Raw genomic sequence first — 24466 nt, 5'->3', positions numbered from 1 at the left:
GGCCCAAAATATTGTCAAAGACTCCAGTCACCCAAGTCATAGACTGTTCTCTCTGCTAACGCATGGCAAGCAGTACCAGAGCGCCAAGTCTAGGACCCAAAGGCTCCTTAACCTCTTACATCTAGACGTTCCGCTAGCGGAACACCTGCTCCAATATCCAATGATAGGCGTGGCGCGAATTACAAATTCCTCAAAAATACAAAAACTTCCATTTTTCAAACATATGACTATTTCACAGCATTTTAAAGACAAGACTCTCCTTTATCTAACCACACTGTCCGATTTCAAAAAGGCTTTACAGCGAAAGCAAAACATTAGATTATGTCAGCAGAGTACCCAGCCAGAAATAATCAGACACCCATTTTTCAAGCTTGCATATAATGTCACAAAAAACAAAACCACAGCTAAATGCAGCACTAACCTTTGATGATCTTCATCAGATGACACACCTAGGACATTATGTTATACAATACATGCATGTTTTGTTCAATCAAGTGCATATTTATATAAAAAACCAGCTTTTTACATTAGCATGTGACGTTCAGAGCTAGCATACCCCCCGCAAACCTCCGGTGAATTTACTAAATTACTCACGATAAACGTTCACAAAAAACATAACAATTATTTTAAGAATTATAGATACAGAACTCCTTTGTGCAATCGAGGTGTCCGATTTTAAAATAGCTTTTCGGTGAAAGCACATTTTGCAATATTCTGAGTAGATAGCCCAGCCATCACGGCTAGCTATTTAGACACCCACCAAGTTTAGCCCTGACCAAACTCCGATTTACTATTAGAAAAGTTTGATTACCTTTGGTGTTCTTCGTCAGAATGCACTCCCAGGACTGCTACTTCAATAACAAATGTTGGTTTGGTTCAAAATAATCCATTGTTATATCCAAATAGCGGCGTTTTGTTAGTGCGTTCAAGACACTATCCGAAGTGTAAATAAGGGTCACGAGCATGGCGCATTTCGTGACAAAAGATTTCTAAATATTCCATTACTGTACTTCAAAGCATGTCAACTGCTGTTTAAAATCAATTTTTATGCCATTTTTCTCGTAAAAAAGCGATAATATTCCGACCGGGAATCTGCATTTAGGTAAAAAGACGAAAGAAAATAAAGCATGGGGTCGACTCGGGCACGAGCCTGAGTCTCACAGTACTGTGACCAGCCACTATCCAAACGCGCTACTTTTTTTCAGCCAGAGCCTGCAAAGCCACGATTCAGCTTTTTGCCGCCTTCTGAGAGCCCATGGGAGCCGTAGGAAGTGTCACGTAACAGCAGAGATCCTCTGTAATGGATAGAGATAATCAAGAAGGCCAAGAAATTGCCAGACAGGGCACTTCCTGCATGGAATCTTCTCAGGTTTTGGCCTGCCAAATGAGTTCTGTTATACTCACAGACACCATTCAAACAGTTTTAGAAACTTTGGAGTGTTTTCTATCCAAAGCTAATAATTATATGCATATTCTAGTTTCTGGGCAGGAGTAATAATCAGATTAAATCGGGTAAGTTTTTTATCCGGCCGTGAAAATACTGCCCCCTAGCCATAACAGGTTAACCTGTTGGGGCTAGGGGGCAGTATTTTCACGGCCGGATAAAAAACTTACCCGACTTTGCACCTCCCATAGTCTGTTCTGGACTTGGGGACTGTGAAGAGCTCTCTGTGTACATCCAAGGGCCAGCCGTGCTGCCCTGTTCTGAGCCAATTGCAATTTTCCTAAGTTATTTTTTTGGCACCTGACCACATGACTGAACAGTAGTCAAGGTGCGACAAATCTAGGGCCTGTGGGACCTGCCTTGTTGATAGTGTTGTTAAAAAGGTAGAGCAGTGCTTTATTATGGACAGACTTCTCCCCATCTTAACTACTATTGTATCAATATATAGTGTTGAGTCATCCGCATACATAGACTCTCTGGCTTTACTCAAAGCCAGTAGCATATCATTAGTAAAGATATAAAAAAGTAATGGGCCTAGACAGCTGCCCAGGGGAACTCCTGATTCTACCTGGATTATGTTGGAGAGGCTTCCATTAAATAAAAACCTCTGTGTTCTGTTAGACAGGTAACTCTTTATCCACAATATAGCAGGGGGTGTAAAGCCATAACACATACATTTTTCCAGCAGCAGACTATGATCGATAACGTCAAAAGTATTTGGGCCAGTAAAGGGGGCTTTACAGTAGTCAAGCCTGCTTGTAATAAAAGCATGGGTCAGTCTCTGTGTCAGCCTGGGAGAGAAACGGCCGCACCTTGGCAATGATCCTCCAAGTGGTAAAAAGTTATTTTGGTCACATTCCTAATGTGCGATTCAAAATTGACTAACACCTAGGTTTTTTACCTGGTGTTTTATCTTTATTGCCTGTGACTTAAAATGTGCGGGCAGATTCTCTCTCTGTGCTTTGGCTCTAACAATAAGTACCTTGGTCTTATCTTGATTTAGCTGGAGGAAGTTGTGAGCCATCCAAGTATTTAAATCACTAATACAGTCTAATAATTTATCCGTGGAGCTAAAATCCTCTGGTGACACAGAAATGTACAGTTGTGTATCGCCTGTGTAGCAGTGAAAATCAATGCTGTGCTTTCTGATAACCCTGCCAAAGGGGTAACATACAGTCAAAAGTTTGGACACACCTACTCATTTCAGGGTTTTTCTTTATTTTTTATATTTTCTACATTGTAGAATAATAGTGAAGACCTCAAAACTATTAAATAATATGAATGGAATCATGTAGTAACCAAAAAAGTGTTAAACAAATCAAAATATGTTTAATATGTGAGATTCTTCAAAGTAGCCACCATTTGCCTTGATGATAGCTTTGCACACTCTTCTCATTCTCTCAACCAGCTTCATGATGTAGTCACCTGGAATGCATTTCAATTAACAGGTGTGCCTTGTTAAAAGTACATTTTTGGAATTCTTTCCTCCTTAATGCGTTTGAGCCAATCAGTTTGTAAGAAGATAGGGCTATCTCCAAATAGGGCTATTTGGTAAGAAAAACGACAGTCCATCATTACTTTAAGACATGAAGTTTAGTCAATCCGGAACATTTCTTGAACTTTTAAAGTTTCTTCAAGTGCAGTCGCAAAAACCATCAAGCGCTATGATGAAACTGGCTCTCATGAGGACTGCCACAGGGCTACCAGCCTCAGAAATTGCAGCCCACATAAATGCTTCAGAGTTCAAGGAGCAGATACATCTCAACATCAACTGTTCAGAGGAGACTGAGTGAATCAGGCCTTCATGGTCGAATTGCTGCATAGAAACCACTACTAAAGGACACCAATAAAAAGAAGACTTGCTTGGGCCACGAAACATGAGCAATGGACATTAGACCGGTGGAAATCTGTCCTTTGGTCTGAGGAATCCAAATGTGAGATTTTTGGTTCCAACCGCCGTGCCTTTGTGAGACGCAGAGTAGGTGAATGGATGATCTCCGCATTTGTGGTTCCCACCGAGAAGCATGGAGGAGGAGGTGTGATGGTGTGGGGGTGCTTTGCTGGTGACACTGTCTGGATTTATTTAGAATTCAAGGCACAGTTAACCAGCATGGCTACCACAGCATTCTGCAGCGATATGCCATCCCATCTGGTTTGCACTTAGTGTGACTATCATTTGTTTTTCAACAGGACAATGACCTAAAACACACCTCCTGGCTATTTGACCAAGGAGAGTGATGGAGTGCTGCATCAGATGACCTGGCCTCCACAATCACCCGACCTCAACTCAATTGAGATGGTTTGGGATGAGTTGGATCGCAGAGTGAAGGAAAAGCAGCCAACAAGTGCTCAGCAAATGTGGGAACTCCTTCAAGACTGTTGGAAAAGCGTTCCAGGTGAAGCTGGTTGAGAGAATGCCAAGAGTGTGCAATGCTGTTATCAAGGCAAAGGGGGCTACTTTGAAGAATCTCAAATATAAAATATATTTTGATTTGTTCAACGCTTTTTTGGTTACTACCTGATTCCATGTGTTATTTCATAGTTTTGATGTCTTCACTATTATTCTACAATGTAGAAAATAGTAAAAAATAAAGAAAAACCCTTGAATGAGTAGGTGTGTCCAAATTTTTGACTGGTACTGTATATAAACTGACCAGTTCCGGACCCAAAATTGAACCTTGTGGAATGCCACGTGACATGTATTTTATCTGAGTTATGTTCACCAAGGGTGACAAAAACTCTTGACCGGTTAAATAGGTCCTAAACCAATTTAGAACTGGACTGGCGAGGCCAACCCACCTCTTCAGTCTGTCCAGAATGACATCATGGTCAACAGTGTCAAATGCAGCGCATAAATCCAAGAGTACAAGGACAGAGAGCTGTTTGGCATCTGTATTGGCTCTAAAATAATTTACCAATTTAACTAAGGCCATCTCTGTGCTGTAGTGGGCATGAAATCCAGATTGGATTATTTTTTTTAAATACAGTTTTCACTTAAAAATGTATTTAGCTGTTTGAAAACAAATTTCTCCTGAATTCTGCTTAAGAATGGAAGGTTGGAGATTACTCCAAAATTGCTAAAAGCTGAAGAATCTAGATTACTTTTCATCAGAAGGGGTTTCACCATAGCAGTTTTTAGTGCAGTAGGGAAATTGCCTGTGATCAGGGAGTGATTAACAATAGCTTGCGCTTCTTCTGATATGCAAATAAAAACTATTTTGAAGAAGGTGTTGGGGATATGATCGAGAAGGCAGGTAGAAGGTTTAAGTTGTGATATGACTTTCCTGAGCAAAATAAATCCATAGTGGCTTTGCTAGGGCACATATCATCAAACTTCTCATCAGGTCTTGCTTGACTGATATCCAGCCTAATGTTTGTTACCTTATCTCTGAAATATGCAGCAAACTTATCACATTTAGATGTGGAGGAAAGTTCACAGGTTTGCGGGGGTAGGATTTATCAGGACATCAATGGTTGAGATGAGCCCTCTCTAATTATTCTGATTATGAGTGATCAAGATAGAAATGCCATACGGGCTCATTTTTCTAATTGCCTTGTTATATATGTGACTCCTTTCAGGATATATTATGCCAAATTGCTCTCGCAGAATATAATAATGTAACCTGTAACTTTTACTTTCTCCATTTCCGCTCTGCCTTTCTGCAATTTCTCTTTAATTTATTAGTTTCTTCACTTATCCAAGGGGCTCTCCATTTTGGATGTGGTGTTTTTCAACTTTACTGAAGCTATAGCATCAATAGTTGCCCTTCATTTGTTATTAAAGTTATCAACTAACTCATCAAAGTGGAAGGCAGAATAGATGATGGAGTATTGTTTATACACTCAAAAAATCTGTAGCAAATTCAGATAGCGTTTCTTAATAATGCTTTCCGTATTACCCTGTGCTATGGGCAACAAGGTGGTAAAAAATACACATTAGGATTAGATAAAGCAACATCAGCAACAGAGGGTATGTCAAAAATAAAGCCCCGTGGTAATAACCAGGTCCAGACTATGGCCATGGTTATGGGTGGGCCCAGTAACATGTTGGATAAAGTCCATAGAGCTCAAATGATTCATGAATTCAATGGCATTGGAATCAGTCTCTTTGCCAACATGAATATTAAAATCACCCAACACAATGATTTATATCATAGTTCTCAAGGACAATAGACAATAGTTCAGAGAAATCAGTAAAGAAAGTGGGGCAGTGCTTTGGTGGCCTATACAGGGTTAAGGCCAGCACTGGTGGCTGACATTTAAACAGTATTCGCCAAATAAAATGTCCTTATAGCTGAGAGCATTAGTAAAAATAGAGGCTGATAGTCCGGGGGGAGGCTTCAATAAGAGCGGCGCTACAGTCTGAAGACAGCCATGTTTCAGTGAGAAACATGCAATCAACTTTGCACTCAGTAATGAGGTCATTCCTGAGAAAGGTTTTACTCGTGATTACTCATTTAAAAGTTACATATTCAATGAATGTGGGCCATTCGGCCCTTGTGGGATCTGCCTAGAGGTAACCAATGGAATAACAAACACATTATTAACATTACAACCATGTTTTTTGACAGTCTCCAATCTATCAGAATGGTAAGAGATGACAGTTTAACTCACTAGAAGGTGGAGATAAGCAACATAAATTAGGTTACTCACAATAATCATAGTGCCATCTCTACAGGAGCTGATCTGCTTTCCAAGTCCTCTGTTGCTTTTCTGACAGAGAAAACTGGAGCACTACCAGACTCTGTCTCTCAGTCTCTAAACAGTTTGATGTTGTTGGGACTGGAGCACTACCAGACTCTGTCTCTCAGTCTCTAAAACAGTATGATGCTGTTGGGACTGGAGCACTACCAGACTCTGTCTCTCAGTCTCTAAAACAGTATGATGTTGTTGGGACTGGAGCACTACCAGACTCTGTCTCTCAGTCTCTAAAACAGTTTGATGTTGTTGGGACTGGAGCACTACCAGACTCTGTCTCTCAGTCTCTAAAACAGTATGATGTTGTTGGGACTGGAGCACTACCAGACTATGTCTCTGTCTCTAAACAGTATGATGCTGTTGGGACTGGAGCACTACCAGACTATGTCTCTGTCTCTAAAACAGTATGATGTTGTTGGGACTGGAGCACTACCAGACTATGTCTCTGTCTCTAAAACAGTTTGATGTTGTTGGGACTGGAGCACTACCAGACTGTGTCTCTCAGTCTCTAAAACAGTATGATGTTGTTGGGACTGGAGCACTACCAGACTCTGTCTCAGTCTCTAAAACAGTTTGATGTTGTTGGGACTTGAGCACTACCAGACTGTGTCTCTCAGTCTCTAAAACAGTTTGATGTTGTTGGGACTGGAGCACTACCAGACTCTCTCTCAGTCTCTAAAACAGTATGATGTTGTTGGGACTGGAGCACTACCAGACTGTCTCTCTCAGTCTCTAAAACAGTATGATGTTGTTGGGACTGGAGAAAGTTGATGACATTTTCAAAACAGACAATGGGAGGTGCTCAGTACAACAGAGTCATGACTACATGGAACTCTATTCCATATCAGGTAACTGATGCAAGTAGTAGAATCAGATACAAAAACTGATAAAAATACACCTTATGGAACTGCTGGGACTGTGAAGACACACACACACACACACACATACACATACACATGATAAGACACTCACTCTACACACACGTACACATGGATTATGTATTGTAGGTATGTGATAGTAGAGTAGTGGCCTGAGGGAACACACTTAATGTGTTGTGAGAAGTATTTTGAAATGTTATGTCATGTAATATTGTATATAACTGCCTTAATGTTGCTGGACCCCATGAAGAGTAGCTGCTGCCTTCACAAAATAACAGGGCCAGCCAGTGTAACTGTTAAACTGCTTGCTGTACACTGTACGGCTTGATTGTAGCAGGTTTACTAACACCTTAGTTCTAGTAGCTATGTTGACTATGACGTTAGCTAATATGATGACAACGATGTAGGCTATTTAGCGGTTATGGTATGAAGGTTTGGCTTGGAAAGTTTTTTTTTTTGCCTCGTCACATACAGCTGTTTTGTTGTGCACTGAAGTCCACACGCGAAGGGAGAAGGTGAGAGGAGGAGAGGGTGTAGATCCGAGAAGGAATTATACAACGAGAAAAGTGATGATGCTGTTTGTATGTGGCTGCTATGAAAATAAACTGTGTGTGCAGGTGAAAAACTGTTCTTGAATGGAAGCAAACAGAATGAAGTGTGGATAAGCCTACCTGAATCTGTTCAATAGAAACTATCATTTGCAACTGTTTGGACTAATGATTACACCCTAGATCAGCTAAATGCCGGCAGGATTATGCAAGGCGGTATTGAATGTGTCACTGTCTGTCACCTTGATTACTCCAATTTGTCTCTCTACCTGTGCACCTAGGTTATAAACTTACATTCGTAGGCTAGTAGCAACCTCATGATGGGATTAGGGAAAATTAAAGTATCATATAGTAGCCTAAACCTATCGATGTTACATCGAGCTGGGTGAATGGAATATGAATGAGTGATCCAAAATGCTGTAATAGAAATAAGGCCATGCTCATAAATGTTTAAAATAAATCGTCCTCCCTAATCTTAAACAGCACAGACCGCCACTGATCTGAACATTTTATCGCCCGGTTCAGGGAAGAGCACAGCTGCTCTGCTGTGGCAAAGTAATCAACACAAATGAGTTACAAACGAGGTACGACAGGCACACACACACGCACACACACACACACACACACACACACACACACACACACACACACACACACACACACACACACACACACACACACACACACACACTCACACTAGCTATCCCAGCAACTGCAGCAGTAAAGTTCCAGATAATGTCACATGGTTTCCAAGAAGCCAGAAAGTGAGTGAGGCGTGGACCTTGCCCATTGTGACACTCTCAGGCTGCGTCTGAAATGGCACCCTATTCCCTATGTAGTGCATTCTTTTGATCAGGGCGTCATGGGCCCTCATGGGCTTTAGCCAAAAGCAGTGCACTATAGGGAGTATGGTGCCATTTGGCACGTAGCCTCAGTCTCTGCCCAAACAGACTGATGGGAAACTCAAGCTGTAGAGAACAAAGCAGACTTGATCCATGGGGATGGATGTCTCTGTTCTGTTCTGGTCCTCAGGCACATCCCTCTTTTCTTTCACTCTTCTGCTGGCTGGGGGAAAAGGAAGGGGGTGAGACTCCGTACTGTAAGCCTGGGATCTCTCTCTCTCTGGACTCTCTCTCTCTCTGGACTCTCTCTCTCTGGAGTCTCTCTCTCTGGAGTCTCTCTCTCTGGAGTATCTCTCTCTCTGGAGTATCTCTCTCTCTGGAGTCTCTCTCTCTCTGGACTCTCTCTCTCTCTGGACTCTCTCTGGACTCTCTCTCTCTCTGGACTCTCTCTCTCTCTCTGGACTCTCTCTCTCTCTGGACTCTCTCTGGTCTCTCTCTGGACTCTCTCTGGTCTCTCTCTGGACTCTCTCTGGACTCTCTCTCTCTCTCTGGACTCTCTCTCTCTCTCTGGACTCTCTCTGGTCTCTCTCTGGACTCTCTCTGGACTCTCTCTCTCTCTCTGGTCTCTCTCTGGACTCTCTCTGGTCTCTCTCTGGACTCTCTCTGGACTCTCTCTCTCTCTCTGGACTCTCTCTCTCTCTCTGGACTCTCTCTGGTCTCTCTCTGGACTCTCTCTGGACTCTCTCTCTCTCTCTGGACTCTCTCTCTCTCTCTGGACTCTCTCTCTCTCTGGACTCTCTCTGGTCTCTCTCTGGACTCTCTCTGGTCTCTCTCTGGACTCTCTCTGGACTCTCTCTATCTCTCTGGACTCTCTCTCTCTCTGGACTCTCTCTGGTCTCTCTCTGGACTCTCTGGTCTCTCTCTGGACTCTCTCTGGACTCTCTCTCTTTCTCTGGACTCTCTCTCTCTCTGGACTCTCTCTGGACTCTCTCTGGACTCTCTCTCTCTGGACTCTCTCCCTCTCTCTGGACTCTCTCTCTCTGGACTCTCTCTCTCTCTCTGGACTCTCTCTCTCTGGACTCTCTCTCTCTCTCTGGACTCTCTCTCTCTCTCTCTGGACTCTCTCTCTCTGGACTCTCTCTCTCTCTCTGGACTCTCTCTCTCTCTCTCTGGACTCTCTCTCTCTGGACTCTCTTTTCGTCTCGCTCTCTCTCTCTCTCTCTGCTTAGTTTTAATCCAACCACAGTCTCCTATAGCTAGTGGGAACGTTGCCATAGAGGGATTGATATAGTGCTCTTACTGGGATGTGGGTAAATAGAACCATTTGTCACCCTGGCTGGCTCTCTTTGACTTGAGTAGTAGGTAGGCCTTACATCATGGCCAGACGTTGCTAAAAAAACTGTTCTATCAGCTGTTCTCTTCCATCCTGGAGCCAAGTAGAAGTTAATGAATGTGCTAAGGCTTTGTGTTGCGCTGGGTGACAGGCCAGGGGGTTATGGATGTTTGTGGCTTTAAAGGGGCAATCTGCAATTGGTATATCTTTTTTGTTACTTAAATGAATGATATGAAGTTTTATTATTATTATTCAACAAAGAAATGTAGGGGGTAGATCAGCTTTAATATTGCAGATTGTGGCTTCTATCAATGTATTTGTCTGCATCATTTCCAATCCCCTATACAGTGCATTCAGAAAGTATTCAGACCCCTTGACCTTTTCCACATTTTTGTTACGTTACAGCCTTATTCTAAAATTGAATAAATCGTTTTTTTCCCTTATCAATCTACACATAATACCCCATAATGACAAAGCAAAAACAGGTTTGTAGAAATGTTTGCAAATGTATAAATATTTAAAAACTGAAATATCACATTCACATAAGTATTCAGACCCTTTACTCAGTACTTTGTTGAAGCACCTTTGGCAGCGATTACAGCATAGAGTCTTCTTGGGTATGACGCTACAAGCTTGGCACACCTAAATTTGGGGAGTTTCTCCCATTCTTCTCTGCAGATCCTCTCAAGCTCTGTCAGGTTGGATGGGGAGCATTGCTGCACAGCTATTTTTCAAGTCTCTCCAGAGATGTTCGATCGGGTTCAAGTTGGAGCTCTGGCTGGGCCACTCAAGGACATTCAGAGACTTGTCCCGAAGCCACTCCTGCGTTGTCTTGGCTGTGTGCTTAGGGTCATTGTCCTGTTGGAAGGTGAACCTTCGCCCCAGTCTGAGGTCCTAACCTGCTCCAGAGCGCTTTTCATCAAGGATCTCTCTGTACTTTGCTTTGTTCATCTTTCCCTTCATCCTGACTTGTCTCCCAGTCCCTCCTGCTGAAAAACATCCCCACAGCATGATGCTGCCACCACCATGCTTCACCGTAGGGATGATGCCAGGTTTCCTTCCAGACGTGACACTTGGTATTCAGGCCAAAGAGTTCAATCTTGGTTTCATCAGACCAGAGAATCTTGTTTCTCATGGTCTGAGAGTCTTTAGGTGCCTTTTGGCAAACTCCAAGCGGGCTGTCATGTGTCTTTTACCAAGGACTGGCTTCCGTCTGGCCACTCTACCATGAAGGCCTGATTGGTGGAGTGCTGCAGAGATGGTTGTCCTTCTGGAAGGTTCTCCCATCTTCAGAGAGGAACTCTGGAGCTCTGTCAGAGTGACCATCTGGGTTCTTGGTCACCTCTGTAACCAAGGCCCTTCTCCCCCGATTGCTCAGTTTGGCCGGGCGGCCAGCTCTAGGAAGAGTCTTGGTGGTTCCAAACTTCTTCCATTTAAGAATGATGGAGACCACTGTGGTCTTGCTGCAGAAATGTTTTGGTACACTTCCCCAGATCTGTGCCTCGACACAATCCTGTCTCAACTTCATGGCTTGGTTTCTGCTCTGACATGCACTGTCAACTGTGGGACCTTATATAGACAAGAATGTGCCTTTCCAAATCATTTACCATAGGTGGACTCTAATCAAGTTGTAGAAACATCTCATGGATGATCAATAGAAACAGGATGCACCTGAGCTCAATTTCGAGTCTCATAGTAAAGGGTCTGAATACTTATGTAAATAAAGTATTTCTGTTTTTTACTATGGGGTATTTTGTGTAGATTGTTGAGGAACATTTTTTATTTAATCCATTTTAGAATAAGGCTGTAATGTAACAACATGTGGGAAAAGTCAAGGGGTCTGAATACTTTCCGACTCCTTTACTTTTTTTGTAAATATATTTATTTTTTAAAGTGGCAATATGTAACTTTTTGGTGACCAGATTCACATAGAAATGGGAGTTAAGGATCTGTCAGTTTCACTGAAAGCAAGTTTAAGAAGTGGTAGAGCTATTTTATGTGCTCTATCTCTGCTTCCCGTTCTTAAGGTTCGCTTTTGGTCTTTTACTTTTGGTTTTGTACACTAGCTTCAAACAGCTGAAAATACAATATTTGGCTTATGGAGAATATATTTATTTTGTGACATAAACTGAAATTAGGCAAACTATTTGAGTTTTAGAAACCAGGAAATAGCGGAGCGGTTTCTGCATTCCTTCTTTATAGTTGGAGTAAACTAATGGACAACAATACTTCAGGTTCTACTTCCAGCTTATACATACTATTTACATTCTACGGACACAGTATATTTGACATTGTTTATCTTGTTTTTTGTTATTTTTAGTCTAACCCTTCAGATACACTCAACCCCTCCCATCCATCTCTGAACACCATCCATGCTGTATATTTTTCAGCTGTGATGTTTCACAAAACCTTTGAACCTTTCTATTCTCATAGCTTCTACAGATTTTGCTAAGACTATTATTATATTATTGATCGATTGACTACGACTTTTCAAATCACCCAGCAGTGCTATTTGCAGAGTTAACTCCAGGTAAATGTTGCAATTATTCAGCCATTCCTGAACCTGTGACCAAAAACAAGCAGTACCAAAACAAGTGATCTAATGATTCTGTCTCTTCAATTTTTATTAGTCATATACACATGATATATGTGGAGTACATAATGCAACGAAATGCTGTCTTGCAAGTTCACCTCAAGACAATGCAACAACAATAGATAAGTAATTAAGTGAATATAATATCATGCATTTAAGTGCAAAAATGTATGCACCAAGAATATAACTTATTAATGCCTCATTAGCTTAGTTAAACTGTCGTACCCCATCAGAACCCAAAATATAAGCATGCTCCATTGTTTGGAAACAATGTATAACCTCCACCCTTGTTAAGACCATGGTCCCACCTTGCGTCCATAGCTCTATTCATTTGAGAGTGGTTACATTTCTCCTATCCCTCAGCTGTTTACCAAAACAGTGGTGGGGTGTGCACGTTGTTGTTGTTTGAACTGCAGATTGTCCCTTCAACAGAGTTGTATGTCATCTCGATGTCGATGGCGTATGCTCCAGAAGGAGTAGAAGGCCTAACTAAGTAAGTTGGCTGTAAGACTGAGCGCCTGATGCTGTGAGCAATGTTGGGAAGATTCTCATGGCAGGAATTTCAAGATACTCAAGATACAGGTTTAGATGTGCAGGTAAAATAAGTGATTGTCCCAACAATAAATAGTCTATCAACAACGTGGTGCAAAGGGTTCATGTTCAATCGTCTTCAAAAGCATAAATCTGCTTTTGTCACGATTGTTGATAAAATAATGCCTAGAATTTTGCGATTCATTAATAATGAATTGCTTCTATAAAGAAATGTCCTCATATTGAAGGAGAAGCTTTAGTTGTAGATGGGAGAGGATTCTGTTCTGTGTGTGTGTGTGGAGGTGGCATGAGGAAGCTGACTGCTCTGAGCTGAGTCCCTTTTGGGTCCTTTTCAGCAGTAGCATCTGTTTAGCCTTTCTGTCTACCTGTGTCCCAAATGGCACTTTCTTCCCTTTGTAGTGTGCACTACTTCTTCACCAGGGCCTCTAGGGCTCTGGTCAAAATAAGTGCACTATATATGGAATAGGGTGCCGTTTGGGACGCATCCCCGCCTGTCTCTAGGATAATAAGCCACACACCTCTCTGCTGGGTCTTCTGTCAGACCCGACCAAAGCCTGTCGTCTGTCTGCCTGTCTGTCTGTCTGCCTGTCTGTCTGCCTGTCTGTCTGTCTGTCTGTCTGTCTGTCTGTCTGTCTGTCTGTCTGTCTGTCTGTCTGTCTGTCTGTCTGTCTGTCTGTCTGTCTCTCATCTGAAGTTGAAGCAAAGTCTCTTACTGATCTATGAATAAACCCTTTGAACTCAACCAAGCCTGTGTAGTGTAGTTAGTCACTGAGTAATACACAGCATTGAGGCACAATACTACAGTAGGCTACTGTACTATAGATAATAGCAATACATTTCATTTGTAAAGCACTTTTATCACACCCAAGGTGCTGACGTAATCAGAGCATGACTAATGAATGTCACTCTAAATGTGTAGTGTCAACAGGGTTGGGATTTCACAGACAGCAAACATACACATTTCCGATTTTTTAAATGTTAAATATCAAACATTTTATTGAATAACAAACACAAAACAGGCAGGCCGGTACAACACACTTCTTACGTCCATCAGATTAGTTACAGTTACATGTTTGAATTGGTCAACTTCCAAGACACATTTTTGTTTTGATGAACAGTAACGATGTATTGTATGAATGGACTGACTTTAATGTTTGTGTGTCCTGTTTGGCAGGGTCCACCTACAGTGTTTTGTCCACCATGCCGTCTGACTCTGAAAGCAGCAGTTCCCTCAGTAGCGCAGGTGAGCCTGGATGGGTTTCTCTCTCTTGCCAGTAGTAGGGTTGCAAAATTCCCAGGTTTGCCAGAAACTCAAGTTGGAATATTCCTGGAATCGAGCAGAAATATACAGGAAATCCGGAATCCTCCAACCAGGATTTCTGGAAAAATCCTGTAGTAGTATGAATGTTTGAATATAAATGTATTGTTCTTATGGATTAGGAAACTAGGTGAAAGTGGTCCAGAGAACTGGCTAACCAACCAGACAGCATGCTATTTCTGACTTACAGTCAGCACAAACAAGTGATTACACAGATGTGAAAGGATTTACAAAAGCAACCCACCAACCCCCCAGAATGGTTTTCATTGAGCCATTCTCTCTCTGAGGGAGAGAGATAGAGGCTGTGTAACAAATGGCACCCTATTCCCTACATGGTGCACTACATTTTACCAGAGCCCTATGGGGCCTGGTCAAAAGTAGTGCACTATATAGGGAATGAGGTGCCATTTGGGTGGAGGCCAGAGGGATTGCCCTGCAGGGCAGAGCTGCTGAAAGAGGAGAGGGGCGCAGGACTCTGTTGTGGTGCTTGTTGTTGTCTTCAGTCAGAGGTCCAGAAAGAAAACATATAGAGGTGTTTTGTTTATGTCAACACTGCAACATAGGCCCTATGATTTAATGAATTGAGGCATGGCTGGAGTGTTGGACTGATTACACTCACAAGTCAACGGTTAAAGGGGCCACCTGGGATTGTTCCATCCAAATGAATGGTATATAGCCATTGGTTCTTAAAGACTTCAGCTCTTAACTGCCTCGAGCTTAGTTAAAAAAACAGTGGTGGGGTGTCCGCTCTGTTATTGTTTAAATCCCAGGTTGCCCCTTTAAACGTAGTCATGAAGACGTCATGTGCCACATTTTGCCCGCTGGTTTGTTGATTATTGTTGTCACATTATTCAGAATAACGATGTGCTACTTTACTTTGGATTGTTTGGCTTATGTATTTCATGAAGTATGACACAAGCGCTCTCAGTCTCCATTGTTTGCCTCAAGTCCTCCAAATCGACATCTATGTGCTTGTGGAGATCTGAGAGGATTTCACAGGTGCAGCCTAATAAACAATATAGTTATAGCTCCGTCTTGCCCTTTGATGGGCTGGGTTGGAGCTAACTTTAACCACACTGCTAATACAAATCAAATCCTCTCAGATCTCCACAAGTGCATAGGGCAGGGAGTAGGGTTTAGGGGTCGATTTGGGATTGGGCCTATTTTGGGTAAGGGCCCTTGCCACCTGTGGTATGCTGACTGCGGAAAGAGCGAGCTCTGTCTCCATTTTTGCCTTGAATCTTCTTATGTCTTCTGAGGCCCAATCCCAAATTCACCCTATTGCCCTATGTACCTCACATCATCTATGTCGGTGTAAGGGCCCTTCTCTTGGTATAGGCTATTGGAGTGGATTTGGCGATGGAGCCTATGTCGGTGTAAGGGCCCTAGCCATCAGTGACAGTCTGACTGTGACAGGTACCACGGGTCAAGCCTCATCCCCTCCTCCAGCCCACATGGAGAACCGCCACGGTCAGATGAGTGACAAGATGGAGGCGGTTCTGTTCCAGCTGAGACAGGTGACCCGCGAGAGGGACGAGCTCCGTAAACGCCTGGCCCTGTCCTCGCCCGGCACCACCTTCGATGACTGCAGGTACAGTAGAACTCTTGGTAGAGACAGAACCGCTGTAGATACTGCAGTTACAGTACTCTACACCGGGGGTCCCAAACTGTGGGGTGCCCCCCTAGGGGGGTGGGCTCTACAGTCTTGTTGGATACATTTGCTGTTTGCTTTGGTTGTGTTTCAGATTATTTTGTGCCAAATAGAAATGAATGGTAAATAATGTATTGTGTCATTTTGGAGTCGCTTTTATTGTAAATAAGAATAGAATATGATTCTAAACACATTAATATGGATTCTACCATGATTACAGATAGTCCTGAATGAATCGTGAATAATGATGAGTGAGATAGTTAGACACACAAATATCATACCCCCCAAGACATGCTAACCTCTCACCATTACAATGACAGGGGAGGTTAGCATTTTATACCATACCCCCAAGACATGCTAACCTCTCACCATTACAATAACAGGGGAGGTTAGCATTTTATATCATAACCCCAAGACATGCTAACCTCTCACCATTACAATGACAGGGGAGGTTAGCATTTTTTGGGGGGGTATGATATTTGTGTGTCGATAACTGATGCAAAATGTTCTCACCTCCAACAAGAGGGGTGTGAACAGTTTATGTCATGAACAGTGCTTTTGCACGGGATGTTCCCCAATGCTGGAAGGGTGAAGGCCTGAGTGAAGAAGTTAGGGAAGCCTTTCCTACAACCCTCACTATAGACAGAGCCTGGCCTTCACCTGGGACCACCTTTGATGGAGGTGGATTATTCCAATATAATAGGAGACAGAGGCACTATAGCTACTGTAGGGACAGGACTCACTACAGAGCCAGGCGATGTACTTGCCTGACATCACTTAGAACCGTTCTAGACAGACCCTCAGCCAACAGATAACAGGCTCACCAGGGATGACCACCCTCAGCCAACAGATAACAGGCTCACCAGGGATGACCACCCTCAGCCAACAGATAACAGGCTCACCAGGGATGACCACCCTCAGCCAACAGATAACAGGCTCACCAGGGATGACCACCCTCAGCCAACAGATAACAGGCTCACCAGGGATGACCACCCTCAGCCAACAGATAACAGGCTCACCAGGGAACACCCTCAGCCAACAGATAACAGGCTCACCAGGGATGACCACCCTCAGCCAACAGATAACAGGCTCACCAGGGATGACCACCCTCAGCCAACAGATAACAGGCTCACCAGGGATGACCACCCTCAGCCAACAGATAACAGGCTCACCAGGGATGACCACCCTCAGCCAACAGATAACAGGCTCACCAGGGATGACCACCCTCAGCCAACAGATAACAGGCTCACCAGGGATGACCACCCTCAGCCAACAGATAACAGGCTCACCAGGGATGACCACCTCTTTATTCCTCCAAAGTCACTCTACCACCAGAAGCAAAGAGAAGCAAAAAAAGGCGACGCTAAATGGGATCCACATTTTGTGATCTCAGTAACTCTGTTAAAACATTAAACAAGAGTATGTATTTTGAATGAAGCTGCTCGTCCCCACCTCTCTCATAACCAAACGCACACACCATAGTGTTCTGCTCCTGGGGGGCTTGGTTCTGATACGTCACTCTTTTCTGTCATCTCTCGTCTGTGTGTCTGTGTGTCTGTGTCTGTGTGTCTGTGTCTGTGTCTGTGTGTGTGTGTGTGTGTGTCTGTGTGTGTGTGTCTGTGTGTGTCTGTGTGTGTGTGTGTGTGTGTGTGTGTGTGTGTGTGTGTGTGTGTGTGTGTGTGTGTGTGTGTGTGTGTGTGTGTGTGTGTGTGTGTGTGTGTGTGTGTGTGTGTGTGTGTGTGTGTGTGTGTGTGTGTGTGAACCAGGCCCAACTCCAAGTCAGGCCAGGACTACGAGCATCTGAAGCTGCAGTGTATGAAGGCCATGGTGGACCTGCAGTCCTTACAGAACCAACACAGCACAACACTGAAGAGATGTGAGGAGGCCGTGAAGAAAGCTGACTTCTACCAGTGAGTGGTGTACACACACACACACACACACACACACACACACACACACACACTTTTCTAATCTACCAGTGAGTGGTAGAGTGCAGACCTGGGTTCAAATACTATTAGAACTATTTCAAATGCCTTGTGCATTCAATTTAGCTTGCCTGGAATGCCAGGTGGTTGGGGTTAGCTCGCAACAGATGAGCTCATTCAAACCCACCCAAAGTTTGTGACAGTATTTCAAATAGTATTTGAACCCTGTAGTGAAGTGCATGGGAGTGGTTGGGGTCCATAAATATTTTAGCCTTCTCCCAGCTCATTTATCCTGCGTGCTCTGAGTCTCTCTGTTCTAACAATCAGGCGATGGAATGGATGGAGGGGCTTTTAACCTGTGTTTGTCCCTCTTATGAGATCTGTGCGTCAGATTGCACAGAACATTTTTTCCCGAGGGGTAAGAGGTCAACCAATCTCATGTCCCATTCCAAATGCTCCTGCTCAGTTAAACCATCATCCCAATCCTTTGACACCAGGGATTTTAGAAGTGAGCAGAGCCACTGCTTTTCTGTCAGAAAGATCAGATCATTACTGTTCTAGCCTGCGTTGTAAATGGCAACTTATTCCTTATTTAGTGTACTACATTGGACAAGGACCCATAGGTTGCACTGAGTAGGGAATAGGGTGCCATTTGGGATGCACACCTTGTCTCTTTTACACTCTCTATTAGGATGTGTTGAATCCTGTCTAGTGCAGAATTAGATCCCATTGTCTGGTGTTTTAATGTTTAACATTGTTTTATGTACTTGATCATTTTCCATTTAATACAGTTTTGGCAGGCATTTTTAAGCAAAGTGTTCAAACCACCAGCACTAACTGGAGGTTGAACTGCTAGAAATGAGGATTCTGCACTTACCTCTTCCATTGACAATCATGAATATTGGAATGGGTGCTGTCCTCATTGAACGTCAATTTGCCTGACAGTTGTGCTACCCATTCATCATGATCCATTCCAACTCATGGCACAGCAAGCTTAATTAATACTAATATAGAATTATACTATAAAGTCTTAAAAAATAATAATTACCCACAATCCAAGTCACATGGTAAGATAGGAAATGCAAGGTTTTTAAAACCACAGGCTTCTAATGAGTTAAATCACTCAATTTTCTCTCTCTTTTGTTATCCTCATAAAATATACTTACATTTTGAGCAACATATTAAGTTGGATTCCTTCTTACATTATTTTGGAAAAATTAAATCAACAAATAATTGAAACGACTTGCATTATATTATTTTGTAAGCTATTTTGACACTTTATTGAGACAGTTGTGAAATGACGGAGGAGGTAGAGATAGGTGGGAGAAACAGATTGAAGGGTTGGAGCGGGGAACCCCGGTCTTTGAGGGGAGCGGGGGGACGTGTATCTAAGCCAGGTGACTTACCTCTAGACCACAGACTCTGTGCTCTGTGCTCTGTATCTAAGCCAGGTGACGTACCTCTAGACCACAGACTCTGTGCTCTGTGCTCTGTATCTAAGCCAGGTGACGTACCTCTAGACCACAGACTCTGTGCTCTGTGCTCTGTATCTAAGCCAGGTGACGTACCTCTAGACCACAGACTCTGTGCTCTGTGCTCTGTATCTAAGCCAGGTGACGTACCTCTAGACCACAGACTCTGTGCTCTGTGCTCTGTATCTAAGCCAGGTGACGTACCTCTAGACCACAGACTCTGTGCTCTGTATCTAAGCCAGGTGACGTACCTCTACACCACAGACTCTGTGCTCTGTATCTAAGCCAGGTGACGTACCTCTAGACCACAGACTCTGTGCTCTGTGCTCTGTATCTAAGCCAGGTGACGTACCTCTACACCACAGACTCTGTGCTCTGTGCTCTGTATCTAAGCCAGGTGACGTACCTCTAGACCACAGACTCTGTGCTCTGTGCTCTGTATCTAAGCCAGGTGACGTACCTCTAGACCACAGACTCTGTGCTCTGTATCTAAGCCAGGTGACGTACCTCTACACCACAGACTCTGTGACTTGCATTCATTTGGATTATGTTGGTTGTTTTTTTGTTGTCGATTACAATTCACCCCAGAATCATTTCTTACAGTGTAGCTGTGTGGTTGAGTGGGTCAAATTCCAACAAAATGTACCATCTTACTACCCCTCCTTTTCCTAGTCTGTCTAAATAAAGCATTGAGAAAATAAATATTCTCCATAGGACCTTATCATCAATGATATATACCATTGCATTTCTTAACCAGGGAAAGGGGGTAACCTAGTCAGTTGTACAACTGAATGTGTTCAACTGAAATGTGTCTTCTGCATTTAACCCAACCCTGTATGAGAAACACCGTGTTATTATGATGATGCTGCCTTTTACATGCACTAAAACCCCCAAAAGTGTTTTCACAACACTCTTAAAAACACCAATATTCAGATTGAAGAACCACTTTGGGTGTTTCAGAGTCCTTCATTTATGTTTTAAAAGACATTCTTTGTATTAAAACACTTACATTGGGTTTCCATTCAAACACCAGATCTCAGCTTAGGTGCACTCTTTTTCATAGTTTCATTACACAATCATGGTGTTTTGAGTCATTCTATTTGTACAGTGTAGCAACACTGACTTTGCTGATAGCTACTTTATTGAGGAAAAGAAAGGCGTGAGGAGAGGGGGTAGGATGTTCTCTGTCTGTCCATTTGTGTGATTTAATGATGTCTGCCATACTGTCTCAATAGTGTGGGGACAACCAACCTAACAGCTGGGGCAGAATGTAAAACAGACAGATGAAGGATTAGCCCCAATGTTTAAGCCTCTGTCTCTGCCTCTAGGTCCAGGCCATGTTTGTCTTCATCTGTGGCTGCAGCAGAAAAAAAAACATTTTTATTTATTTACTAGCAAGTCTGCTTCTGGAGTGGACTTGCCCATTTGGGACAAAAAGCAACTGTCCACAAAGCACTGGTAGATTGTTCCTTTAAAGCTTGAGAAAATGTTTCTTCACCAAACTGCTCACAAGTTTGAAGTTTCACAATTTTGAACACTGGATTGTTAAGCACAACAATGTAGTTTGCTCTGTGTGAATGCTCCTACCTGCTCATTGTAGCACATGAAATACAACACCTATTAAAAAGAGAACACATGCCACTGCCAGGGTCGATGCACGTTCAAGTTGGTGTATCTTTTCTCTGTTTGCAGCACGCTCCACAGCCGTCTGGCCAGCGAGCAGTCTCCGCTGAAGGAGGAGCTGGATGCTGTGAGACAGGTAAGTTATCTGTATTCCAAGTATACCTGTACTTTGTTGCAAAACACATTTCCCTATTGGAATACTACCGTACTCTATTCAATTCAATTCAATCCTATTTAATTCTATTCTGCAGGACAACATCCAGCTGGTCAGAGAACACAACCATGTGAAACAGAGCTGTGAGGAGATGAGGAGACTACATGATGAGGACCAGAGAGAGCTGGGAGACATGAGACTGCTTCACCAACAGGTATTGGAGTAGAATACACACTCACCCTGACATGCTCAAGGTTTTTGGCTCCAGGGTCCTCTCTTTGGGTCCAGGGTCCTCACTTTGGCTCCAGGGTCCTCACTTTGGCTCCAGGGTCCTCTCTTTGGGTCAGGGTCCTCTCTTTGGGGTCAGGGTCCTCTCTTTGGGTCCAGGGTCCTCTCTTTGGGGTCAGGGGCCTCTCTTTGGGTCCAGGGTCCTCTCTTTGGGTCCAGGGTCCTCACTTTGGCTCCAGGGTCCTCACTTTGGCTCCAGGGTCCTCTCTTTGGGTCAGGGTCCTCTCTTTGGGTCCAGGGTCCTCTCTTTGGGTCAGGGTCCTCTCTTTGGGTCAGGGTCCTCTCTTTGGGGTCAGGGTCCTCTCTTTGGGTCCAGGGTCCTCTCTTTGGGTCAGGGTCCTCTCTTTGGGTCCAGGGGGTGGCAGCTAGCATAGACGTTATAGAAGCAGGCCAGCGACCAGAGTGTTGCTAGTTCGAATCCCTGGTTTGACGGGAACTTTGGCGAAACCTTTGCCGTCTTGAAATACCTTTTTGGATTCTGACATATGAGACAGATTCTACATGTTCTGCCCATTTAGGACCGTTAGCACGGTCAGACGAGCTCATTCCACTATGTCGTCATAGCGATCAGAAATGCCTTCAAATTAGACACATGACCAAATTATTAATTAATTATTATTAATTAAATCAACCATTTAGTTTCTCTCATTGCTGCTCTAGTTGCACCTCAAGTAACGCCCTATTCCCTTTATAGTTAACTCTTTTGACCAGGGTCCATAGTGGCCTGAAGGGAATAAGGTGTCATTTGGGACACACACTCTGTAGGATCTATTTTAGCTCTCATTATAGTTTGAACCCTTGGTTCAGATCGTTAAATGTTTGTCAGTCATACCTAACGTGTTCATGGGGAATGCTTTCAATGCCAGTCTGATCAGTAGGTGGCTAATTGGCCAGGTCCCAAATGACACCCTATTCCCTATATAGTGCTCTACTTTTGACCAGGTCCTGGTCCAAAGTAGTGCACTATAAAGGGAATAAGGTGCCATTTGGGGCACATACATTGTCTTCCCAAAGCTGGGATTGCTCATGAGCTCATGTCATTACTAAGTAAACTAACATCAAACAGCATAGAAATTCACAATCAAATGAGCCTGATGTCAATTCAAATTAGGCTGCCGTTGTGAATTACGTCTGTTAAGGATTTTATGAGCGAGCCAATGCCATGCGGTAGACGTGCAGAAAATGTCTTGTGTAGGTTTTGAATATACATAATGCAATAATCATACAAATATGTGCCAATTTTATCCAAAGCGCTTTATAGTCCAGTCAGTGCATTCATTTTTTGTAGCCTACTGTATGTGACTGTTCATCCTGTGGGATGTTCGTTATTATGACAAATAAATTCATAAAAAATCCTACAATGTGATTTTCTGGATTGTTTTTCTCATTTTGTCTGTCATAGTTGAAGTGTACCTAGGCCTCTCATCTTTTTAAGTGGGAGAACTTGCACAATTGGTGGCTGACTAAATACTTTTTTGCCCCACTGTACATTAGGTGTGTTCATATTATTATCCTTTTCTTTAGTTGAGTCGTTTTAAAGCCGTCGCAGTAGAAGTGTAGTGGAGCCGGAGAGGCAGATTGTAAATGTTCTGTATGGTTTCTCTTCTCTCTGACTGAAAGAGTCTCTGCTTAGTGTCTTCATTTAGCCCCAAGACCCTCAACTCTGCTAAATTACTTTTTTTCTTGGAAGTAATTTGACAAACTGTTCCAATGTTGGGTTATTTATTTAACTAGAAAAATGTTGCACCTTTTCCTTTGATCTCTGAGCTCTCAGAGTGAAACAGAGTTTCGGTGTAACCTTTGTAAATATAGCCATGGGCTGCGTCCCAAATGGCTCCCTATACAATGCACTACTTTTGAACATGGCCTATAGTGCACTATATAGGGAATAGGGTGCCATTTGGGATGCTGCCTTACTGACTGAAGCACGTCTTGTTTTCTGGTGCTTAATCTATTTTTACACTATGGAGGAGAGGAGGGCACTTCAGTCTGCTCTGCTTTATTCAGACAGAGTGGTTGTTGACTCAGTCATGTTGAGTCATTATCTGTAGCACTGCCATGTCATCAATGAGACGGCTGCAGAGAGAGTGCTATAGTGTTGTTGTGCTGTAAATAAACTGTACTGTAATGTATTGTATGGTGGAGATGGAGACCACTGTATTCTACTGTTGTATTTCCCAGTGGTCACAGAGGTTATGTATAATGTAGATAGACTGTAGATGTACTGTACATGCAGATGTACTGTAGATGTACTGTAGATGCAGATGTACTGTAGATACACAGTACTGTAGATACACTGTACTGTAGATGTACTGTAGATACACTGTACTGTAGATGTACTGTAGATACACTGTACTGTAGATGTACTGCAGATGTACTGTAGATACACTGTACTGTAGATGTACTGTAGATACACTGTACTGTAGATGTACTGTATATACACTGTACTGTAGATGTACTGTAGATGGACTGTACTGTAGATGTACTGTGGATGTACTGTAGATGCACTGTACTGTAGATGTACTGTAGATACACTGTACTGTAGATGTACTGTAGATGGACTGTACTGTAGATGTACTGTGGATGTACTGTAGATGCACTGTACTGCAGATGTACTGTAGATACACTGTACTGTAGATGTACTGTAGATGGACTGTACTGTAGATGTACTGCAGATGTACTGTAGATGGACTGTACTGTAGATGTCCTGTAGATACACAGTACTGTGGATACACTGTACTGTGGATGTACTGTGGATACACTGTACTGTGGATGTACTGTGGATACACTGTACTGTAGATGTCCTGTAGATGGACTGTACTGTAGATGTACCGTAGATGGACTGTAGATGCACTGTACTGTAGATACACTGTACTGTAGATGTCCTGTAGATGGACTGTACTGTAGATGTACCGTAGATGGACTGTAGATGTACTGTAGATGGACTGTAGATGTACTGTGGATGTACTGTAGATACACTGTACTGTAGATGTACTGTGGATACACTGTACTGTAGATGTCCTGTAGATAGACTGTACCGTAGATGGACTGTAGATGTACTGTGGATGGACTGTAGATACACTGTACTGTGGATGTACTGTAGATACACTGTACTGTAGATGTACTGTAGATGGACTGTACTGTAGA

The 24466-nt window shown here is 43.1% G+C and overlaps 1 protein-coding gene across 4 annotated transcripts in view; it reads left to right on the top strand.

The window, feature by feature from the left end:
• The window catches only part of LOC106611651 (disks large homolog 5), a 129688-nt gene that overhangs the window by 35235 nt on the left and 69987 nt on the right, over positions 1-24466 (top strand). For 3 of the 4 annotated variants that reach the window (XM_045723553.1, XM_014212109.2, XM_045723542.1), the window contains exons 2-6: positions 14063-14131; positions 15623-15797; positions 17624-17767; positions 20947-21013; positions 21129-21245. In XM_045723553.1, coding sequence (XP_045579509.1) covers positions 14063-14131; positions 15623-15797; positions 17624-17767; positions 20947-21013; positions 21129-21245 — 572 coding nt within the window. The remainder of the gene's footprint in view (positions 1-14062; positions 14132-15622; positions 15798-17623; positions 17768-20946; positions 21014-21128; positions 21246-24466) is intronic. The other variant, XM_045723543.1, reaches the window with a different exon arrangement.

The sequence above is a fragment of the Salmo salar genome, chromosome ssa01 (assembly GCF_905237065.1).
Source record: "Salmo salar chromosome ssa01, Ssal_v3.1, whole genome shotgun sequence".
Taxonomy (NCBI): domain Eukaryota; kingdom Metazoa; phylum Chordata; class Actinopteri; order Salmoniformes; family Salmonidae; genus Salmo; species Salmo salar.
The sequence above is the reverse complement of the archived record's forward strand: the minus strand, read 5'-3'. Positions and strand labels throughout refer to the sequence as shown.